General features: G+C 35.0%; 1 protein-coding gene across 1 annotated transcript; it reads left to right on the top strand.

The window, feature by feature from the left end:
- The first annotated feature begins 232 nt into the window (after positions 1-232).
- Positions 233-10,444, top strand: LOC128219145 (integrin beta-like protein C). The gene is made up of 7 exons (XM_052926965.1): positions 233-352; positions 7,295-7,542; positions 7,833-7,967; positions 8,756-8,900; positions 9,187-9,333; positions 9,649-9,797; positions 10,273-10,444. The coding sequence occupies exons 1-7, from the start codon at positions 233-235 to the stop codon at positions 10,442-10,444; spliced, it is 1,116 nt and encodes a 371-aa protein (XP_052782925.1).
- The last annotated feature ends 55 nt before the right edge of the window (positions 10,445-10,499 follow it).

Below are 10,499 nucleotides of genomic sequence, written 5' to 3'. Positions count from 1 at the left end.
GATAACACATCAAACAAACTGCAGTCAAAATTTACATTTTGGTTAACCAAAGATTTCCTTGTTTGATATATAAGTCAATCATAGTACATCATAGGTATAAAACAAACACATCTTACGCATTCGCCAGAAATATATCAAACTACATGTACGAACGTATACGTGTAGGTGGCAGCTTTTAATATTATCTTGGGGCTCAACGTGTATGGAATAAGTCCTGTATTAAAGAAAAGAAATGATTCAAAAATTCTCCTTAGAAGTTCTCGTTACCGTTCTAGGATGCATAAATGTAGTGACATCCAGCCATTTTCGTGGTGGTTCAATCTTCTGGAAACCTACTGGTAACAGTTACGAGGTATGTGGAAACCTTTTACCCTACCACACCTGACTCTGGCTGTGATGTTAGTCGAATGAATATCTTTATGTATGGATGGGTGTAAAATTGATTACTGGAACCAGTTCGTTACTAAAAACACTATTATTTAATTTGGACATATTTTGAAGTAGTAAACGTCAAGAAAATGAAATCTTAATTATTTATATTTTGTTTATTTATTCTGTACACCTGTTGATAAAATGTTTATGCTATCCTTGAAAACAGTGTTTATTTATTAGTTACTTAACGTATTGCAGAACTAATGGTTTGTTTTTGTTGAACGATGACTTATATCAAAACCTATACATTTCTACTCACAATAGAATATCAAAATATGTAAACGTTTCGAGAAATTCTCGAAACAACGTAATTTTAGGACGTATTCGCCTTTATTTCCACTAGTGTGAGAACGTCTCTTGAGGCATACATTTAGACTCTGCAACTATCAGTGGCATCATAACGCCTCCAGATCCCTTCTTTAAAATGCAAGTAACTTTAAGAAACGGATGTTACTTTATTTTTTTAACCTAGTAATAGCCTGTTTCCGGTTCCGTTAACACTGCTGTTAAATGTTGCCAAACATTAAGGTATTATATCGTTACTCTAATAAGAAAAAAAGCTGAGAACACACCTCTTGGCATACACAGGCATCAATTATACTAAGTTAGGGTGAAAGGCCGAAAACTATCCATTATGTCAGAAAAAGAACAGTCCGAGACACGCAGTGCCGAGGTTGTTTTTTCGCTGGCATAATGGACAGTTTTAGGCGTTTCCCTTACTTAAAACATGAACAACGAGGTCCAAATCATGATTTTCGTGGCGCGATTGGCAAATTATTGTAACCTGTCACACAAATTAAAAAGATACTAATCATGCAAATTTTAGGCAAAGTAAAATAAGTTGGCGTTCATTTACGTGTGAATATAAATTATATTTTTTTAAACTGATCATGTTTAGAATATAACCTTTATTTATAGCCAATGAATTGGCAGATAAGCAATCATTATGTACTAGGCTTAATCATTATGAATTTAAACCTTCCCGGGTGTTAAAGGTCCATCTAATGCTCCTCATCCGATATTAACTCCCTGTGTCAGATTTTGCGTTGATAATGTGTCAGCCAATGAGGCTGTATTCTAAGTCCATTCTACGGATGTATAACAAGTGCAAACTGTAATTTAATTGTGCATTATTAACTTAAAACGGAAACGTTTTAAGTTTAATAACTTTTTGTTTTCAACTCCGTAAAGTAAAATGCAACTGTAACTTTTGGCTCTACCATCGTTAGAATAACGACAAATGTAGATAAAGTTTCGTTCGATATTTTATTTTGTCATTTACACATCAAAACATGTCCAACCCGTGTAACCACTGGAATGGCAGTAACAGTGAAACGTCAAAGTATCTGGTACTTTAGACACGTCACCCCAATCAATCTCTGGCTTTCGCTCTCAAACCGGGACTGGAGGACCTGGTGAAATATGAGATTTGTCTAATAGAATATGGATATCTAATGAAGCTGTTATGACACTAAATTAATATGCCATTCTATTATACGTGTCGATATCTCCCGATACGATCTACTACAAAACTGCCAGTATCTCTGGCTTCCTCTCGTGGAGAAAACTTACTTAACCCAAAGAAAATATACATAAAGGTTACACTACACTATTGATTTTATCACCCTGTCACATTCTCCCCCTCTTCGGAAAAGTCGTCTCGACTTGTCTGAAAGCTTATCTCGTATAAAACGGTTAAAACATAATAATAATTCAAGTATACATTTACTAAGCATGTAATACAACTATGCAAATATCTTGATACCTGAAATACATAAAAAAAAATATAATGTGTACTCCTCCCCTTTCTTCGAAAATAATTTAATTCCTGTAATTAAATTATACAATGATTAGTAGTTAATAAACTGAACTACACACAAAAAGAAATCCTGTATGAATTGTCCCATCTTTAGAGAATATCTGAGTATCCATCTGTAATTCCTACAAATGCTGTTAACTCCCTGAAATAAATTCAACATATGATAAAAAAATAATAATAATACCTCGTAAAAACTATTAATCTTTACAAATAAATGACAAGACTTATACTGTAATAGGTACTGTCACAATTGCATGAAATAAAACAATAAAATCTTATTATCTGAAATAAGCTACTTAATCACTGATTTCAACAAATCTGTAGTGCATCTAATATTTTCCATGTGTAAATGCATCAACTGACTGATGTCCTGCTGTTGTCCTACAACATAGGAATCATACCAAGCTGGTTTCTTTCTCTGTCTTGAAGACCTCCGTAATTGTGATACTTCTTCGTCGCTTTCTGGGTCCCTCTCTTCCTGTCTTCTTGGTGGATCTCTAGGATGAATTCCTGGTAACTGAACTGCTTCTTCTGCTTCAATTTCATCTTCAGCATCATTAGATGTTCTTCTAGAACGATCTCGTGGCTGGATTCTTGGCCGTCCTGCTTCTTCGTTATATCTCTCTCTATCTTCTTGCTGACCGGTCAGTCTATCTTTAGAACGTATTACAATACATTCCATCTCCGAGTCTGTATCACTTGACTCATGTTCATCAATCTTAACGTGTTCGTCTTCTACTTCTCTTACATCTGTAGTACCTCTGTCCAGTTCTACATTTCCCACTGTATTTTCTTTATCTTTACTTGTTTTAGCCATCATTCGCCTGCGGGGCTTCGGAATCGGCCTTTCAGCTTTCTGTTCTTCTTCTGTATCTTTAATCAATAACAAATGGTTTCTATGCAGTGTTTTTGTCCTACCATCTTCATCCTCAACCACAAATACAGGTATGTCTTTGTTTGGTTGACCCATAACCTCATACATCCTTTTCTCAAACTTATCAGCCAGTTTGTGAGGTCCTGAAAATGCTAATATGTTTACAAGAACCTTATCTCCTATTTTAATATTTGTTGCTTTGGCCTTTTTATCGTACTGAAGTTTTTGTTTATTTCTGGCCTTTTCTAATGATTTGTTCGCAAGTTCTTGTACTGTTTGCAATCTCCTCTGCAAATCCTTCACATAATCTGTAGTGATCCTTTCATCATCCATGTCCGTCTGAAACATAACATCGATTGGTAGTTTTGTCTTTCGCCCAAACATTAACTCAAAGGGTGAATAACCTGTAGATTCGTGTTTTGTCGAGTTGTAAGAGAAAACAAGTGCTGATATATACCTTTTCCAGTTTTCCTTCTTGTTCGGGTCTAATGTTCTTAACATACCTAGTAGGCTTTTGTTGAATCTTTCAGAGATGCCGTTACACTGTGGATGGTACACAGTGGTTCTGATCTTGTCTATTCCCATCAAACAGCAAAGTTCCTTTATAATTTCGGATTCAAAATTTGGACCTTGGTCGGACAAGAGTTTGGATGGAATGCCATACTGGTAGATGAAATGATTTAACAAAACTTCTGCTGTAGTTTTTGCAGTTTGGTTTTTTGTTGGAATAGCTACAGCCAACTTTGTGAAGTGATCTGTTATCACTAACACATTGCCAATCCCTCCTTTACATTCATCAACTTTTAAGAAATCTGTGCTTACTAGTTCTAGAGGATATGAAGACTTAATGTTTATTAAAGGAGCTGTTGCATTTTTGGTAGTCAGACTGAACAACGGTTATCTATCGAGGATCTATACACGTCAGATTTGACAACAGCTGTCTACCTAGGATGTTTACACGTCAGACTGACCAACGGTTGTCTTCTCATGATACATACACGTCATACTAAACAACGATGTCTACCAAGAATGTAAACATGTAAGACCGAACAACAGTTCTCTTTTCCTGGTTGTATACACGTCCGACTGAACAACACATCAGATGGAACATAGTTTTTCTTCCCAGGAAATTTACAGGCCATACTGAATTACGATTGTTTCCACAATGTATACATGTAACACTAAACAGTGATTGCCCTCTCCTAATGTTTAAATGTGGAACGGAACAACTGTTGTCTTCCTCAAATGTATACTTGTCAGACGGAACAGCGGTTGTCTTTTCCTGGTGTATACATGTCAGATAAAATCGGTTATCCCCAGTCTATACCCGTAGGACTCAACAACAGAACAACAGTTGTCTTCCCCCGATATATATGCATCAAATTGAGCAACGGTTGTCTTCCCATTATGTATACATGGACAGAACAACGATTTTCTATTTGTCATTTAAGTTCACAAGTATATACATGTAGTGTAGTACACACTCATATCGTCATGTTTTTGGATGAACCCAATATTAAATTTCCAGTAATAGATAACAATATGAACTATTTGTATTTATATAACTTATGTAGTTGCTCTATATGTTTAGTCGATAAATAACCTAAAAACTTTCCTTTGTCTTACAGATAAACATTTATTTTCTTTAGAAGCTATACCTTATGCATATAGTCCCCTTTAAAAGCTTGACAAGGGGACGTCAAGTTGTCCAAGTAATCTTTTGTATGTCAATACAGCAGAATAAATAAAGAAATGCACCTAAAGGCAACATTTAAGACTAAAAAGACCACCTTTAAACACTTAAACAATATATGTGTCGGCTGTGGAGGAGGCGTCGTTCAGACGTTGCACCCCAGAGTTCCGCTATCTAAAGCGTCAAGTCCTAGGCCCATCACGGCAAATATCAAAGCCGCGGTATGGTGTTTACTGCGCTGGCGTAGTCACGAGTGAATACGTTCTTTTGGTGTTCACGAGGAGAAACTTTTACACTGAAAAATATATATGGGTTTTTTGAAAAGTGCAGAATTGTTTGCGGACGTAAATTCATTTCAAATGGTGTCTTTAAAACTTTATCAAAGTCCTGTGTGAACTGACATTTGATCCAGGCAATGAGAGCGGGCTAATCTATCAAAACAATATACCATATCAAATAGATATTTTATTGTATGCAACACTGGCCCATCATTCTGTTTTACTTACAGATATCTTTAAACAACCGGAAAATATAATATAAATTCGGTTGTGCACTCAAAACAGATAACAAGTTTATATTTTCTTAGATAAACAAATAATATAACCATAAAACGACAATTTTACGTTTTTGGAAGTACTCGATCATCGTTTTATCTATACAGTGAAGTAATAGTCTTCCTGAATTAAGATAAAAAAGTAACCTGCTGAAATCATATCAGTATATAAATCTAGGTGCAGCTTAATGTCCAATGGAATGAAAGCACTGAGTACATAATTTCCCTTTCAATGCTGTATTTAAGCGATTGGCATATTTACAATAGAGTGTTCAAGAGCGTCCTACTCTTTAATACCCGGATGTATTCATGCTCTTAAACAAATACACGCAAAATGGCTGGGACGCGAAAGGTAAGCCTTAAACTAATACTAACAGCAAATAAAAACGATGAATGATTTTTATCATGAACGGGTATTTACCTACATTACATTTAAAGCTGCACTCTCATAGATTGACAATTTTAACAACATTTTTTTTTTGTCTTGGAAAGAGAATGTTTTTGCGTAAATATGTGCAAACCAATAATTTAAGATTGCTGACAAAAAATCAGATCGTAGATTTTCATATTTCCGTTCGAAAATTAATGTTTTATGGCTAAAAACATCAATTTTTAGAATAATATTTAAACATCTGCGATCTGATTTTTTGTCAGCAGTCTTTTATCACTAGTTTCCATGGATTTTCCTAAAAATTGGCTCGTTCCAAGATAAAAAATAAAAAGAGTTGTCAAAACGTCCAATCTGTGAGAGTGCAGCTTTAATCACACATCTCAGCTATATCTCTTAATAAAGCTTTATTTATGCGACCTCCATAAGCACTTTCACTTAAGATTTATGAAACAGATAACACATCAAACAAACTGCAGTCAAATTTACATTTTGGTTAACGAAAGATTTCCGGGTTTGATATTTAAGTACATCATAGTACATCATAGGTATATTACAAATATATCTCTTACGCACTCGCCAGGAATATATTTAACTACATGTAAGGTAGTCAACGTCAAAGTGGCAGCTCATAATAATATCTTTAAGGCTCAAAGTGTATGGAATTAGTCCTGTATAGAAAAAAGAAATGGTACCAATATTCTCCTTCAAAATTCTCGTTACCGTTCTGGGATGCATAAATATAGTGACATCAAACCATTTTCGAATCTAAGAAAGCTAATATTTTCCTTGGGCATATGGTAACAGTCATTGTTTTAATTGGCTATGACAATTACGGTTACCTGCATAATTATAATAATTATTGTTTTTTATGATTAATGTTTTAAATCTCCTTGTATTTTTTATACCATTGTTTCCATTGTCCCGAATTGTACATTGTTTCCCAACATGTCCGAATTAATAATAAAATAAGTCATTTAAAAATAGATTTTGAGTATTTATACAAATAAACGGATATTTGCACGAACAAATCTCAGTGAATGCATTTTATTGTTCCTTTTAGTTTTTACATTTGTCATGAAATAATCTTATCCAAAGAGATAATAACTTATCAGCCAGAAAATTTTTAAAGGGTTAAAATATAAGTTGATGCAAAACAATGGTCATTTAAATGCATATATTTAACTCGCTTGACTTCAATAATAAAAACAACAACATTGATAAGTTTTAACCTTATTGTATAACTTTAACTGCTGTACTTACGAAAAAATGCCTATAATATATCAGAAGAATGACAAATAAAAGTGGGTTACACAGCAGTGGTAATAATTTGTGTCACATTTCCTGTACGATTGAAATTCATTTCACAGAATGAACAATTAATCTTTTGTTTGCAAGCGTGTCTTAACTAAAGATGATAAGAAACGTTTTGTGCTCGTGCGGTGCAAATTATTTGATACCTTACACTAAAACAAGCAATAATAAATATTCTATGTAATTACAACCTGTTTTATAACTGTATTCATGTTGTCTAGGTCGAATTCAGTGCTAAGCTAGGTTGGGCATATAGAACATATTCGTGTAGTTCAAGTAACCTTAACGTGTACCAACCCTCATCCATCGTTGACTGGAAATGCGTTTCTGGGTGTCCAGTTCACGGGACGATTGTTAACGCCAAGAGGCCTGGGCTTACATGCACTGGGTTTGAAGCTTTGCAAAATTGGGAGAGGACTGAAAGCACTTTCAGTTACGTCTTTCCTGCGCCAGGACCTTACGTCATTGAGTAATATATCTTTATTACAAAAGAAAACGTTTTCCATTGTCGTATTACTAGAGTATTTCATTCCCTTATTGTAACATTAATATAACAAGCTTCACGTCATACCTTCGTTTACAGTATGATGATGTACTGTCGGCTTCATCTTTGTATATGACCCTGTCATGTTTTGAGAGTAGAAAAAAATATTTATATTCAGCCGAAGCCACTGGGCATTGGAAGTATTGCATTTAATCTTCCTTAATGTATAAGTATTTTTTTCCAGAATGATTTATATTATATTCGTGTTCAATCAGGTTTACGGGTGGATATTGGATTGGCGCACTAGGAAGTGGAGACTGGAGATTACTTACAACTGTGAATTTGCATACACGTTCAGACACTCTCGCCCCCAACACCAGCCCCGTTGTGCCATCCAAACCTGTATACTAGTGGGTGTACTTTTAATAAATTGTATGTTTCCTTATATAAATGCAATTTAGGGGAAATACAAATACATCGCCAATTGATAGAAACATTCTGAATTTTACCTAAAGCTGTTTGTTACATAACCACAAACATTGAGGGGTATGGAGGAGGGTTGGATTGTCAGGCGGTCGATCGTTCGACGGTCTGTCGGTCAGTCCTTTTCACCGGACGATAAATCATGATGAGGTTGCCGGATTCAAAAGTTTTGGTTGACGTATTAAGTACAATAAACTACATGTCAATTCCGACCACAATTGCGAATCACCTATTTTGGCGGAGTTATTGAATTTATCATTTGCCTTTAATACGGTTGTCAAACAATAATTCGTTAATACATTTTGGCGGTGCATATGTTCAATACCTTAATATATAGGTCACATTTGGTTTTAGCTGCAAACCATTCATTTTTTACAAAATTATGAACGCCGTTAAAACCTTAAATTATAAAACACGTTGTCCGGGCAAGATCTTTGAAGGAATTCACGGATTTTAATTGCAAACATCTTTAACATCGTGAAATATAGACCAATTTCGATTTCAGTTACAAACCTCAATATTTATATTTGGCGATTATTTATGAAGGGATGACATATTTAAACGAGTTTAAGTATACCTTCAGATCATAATAAAACATAGTAAATTCTTGACTTCGGTAACAGAATACTTCTTTTGAACAGAGCTATGACCCCTATTTTCTCATCAGTTGCTAAAAGGTGGTGTCCTGATGACACTTACATATTCATTTTTGTAGTGTTAAATACGGATGTAAGGAGACGCTCCGGTTACCAGTGTCTGATGCAGATGGTGACAACGTGGCATGCAGATGGTCTACGGGTACTGAGTGTGAAAGTATTTGCTACTCTGCAGGAAAGGCTCCAGTAGCAACTCTTCAAACGGTATATTGTTAGTTGGGTATACTACCTGCTTCCGGAATAAATTTGTCAATTTGAACTATATGATACAATACATACAACTCAAAATTTAACTATGATCACATTAAAATCATATTCACCAATTGTTTGTAAATAATGAATATCAAAATTTGGATATTAAAATTCATGCCCCCAAGAACAACTTGCCAAAAAAGCGTCAACATTGAAGCATAGTAACATATATTCGACATTAATACATGTTCTTTTTCCATTTAATACTGAGCGTAGTGTGCCCTATTTAATATTTCAGAATTGTGATTTGACAATAGATGCTACCCACAAAAAATCTGGCGTCTACGCCTTGGCAATTACGATTGAGGACAAACCTACATCAACAATAACTATCGGGAGCACAACGTATGCACCGTCGAGGGTTATATCATCGGTGCCTTTACAGGTATGCGTTTTGGCGTGAGTTAGGATAACCAAAAGTATGCAAGATCCACGGTCATAACTTCGGTGTCCTTCTGTATCTGCAGTAAAGCGCTAGATAGGTTATCGAACATATGCACCATCGAAGATCATATACTCAGTGCCTCTTAATGTATGCTATTAGGTTTTGGATATGGTGTTTGAGAAAATATAATCGTTACATGAAAAGGCTCCTTTCGCATAGACAATCACTTAATTATACGCATCAGCAATGTTTTCTTTTTTAGCACTATTTGTAAGTTGTATACAGTGCCATTTCATATTCATATTATTTTTACAGTTTGTTTTGGAGACACCCGACCTTCCTACCAGGTCTTGCTCTGACAAGCCCATTTTTTTGGATCCAACTCCATCACAAAACGACGTTCTTGTTTACAGACCAGGGGATATTGTTTATCTGAGCTTCTATGCAACATCAAGGGCGGCAACGTAAGAATTTCACCACATAAAGTGTTTAAACATGTTTTCTTCGGTATGAACACAAGTCTAAAAATACAATACAAACGTATCATAAGTAAAGACAAATACAGTATTTCAAATTTTGTTTTCAGTTTTGTAATAGTCAGGAAGAAATGAAAAAAAAAACATATGAACAGAGACGTCTTGGAGTTCTCTCGCATTTTGCAAGAATTATAAACATGCATTGAATTAACCTACCTCATTTGATCATATTCTTGAACAAAAGGCTGTATTACCTTAAATTTTAATACACTTATATTCTTTAATCATGCCTACAGGATAAAATCATTCAGCCTTCTTGATCCACCAACCAATGTGAGACAGTCTGCTCCGCGCAATGACGACATGCATTGAATTAACCTACCTCATTTGATCATATTCTTGAACCAAAAGGCTGTATTGCCTTAAATTTTAATACACTTATATTCTTTAATCATGCCTACAGGATAAAATCATTCAGCCTTCTTGATCCACCAACCAATGTGAGACAGTCTGCTCTGCGCAATGACGACATGTTCCGGCCTGATGTTTATGCAATGGACCTCACATGGACACCATTGCATGCTGACAAGGGCTCTAAAACTATCTGTGTTGAGGCGACAGACAACTTCTTGTAGGACTGAATTTTATATTATGTATAAAATAATTAATTCCCTGTTGTATCAGTGTATG

Source organism: Mya arenaria, chromosome 15 (assembly GCF_026914265.1).
Source record: "Mya arenaria isolate MELC-2E11 chromosome 15, ASM2691426v1".
NCBI classification, from domain to species: domain Eukaryota; kingdom Metazoa; phylum Mollusca; class Bivalvia; order Myida; family Myidae; genus Mya; species Mya arenaria.
Note: the sequence above shows the minus strand (reverse complement) of the source record. Positions and strands in the feature narration are given on the sequence as shown.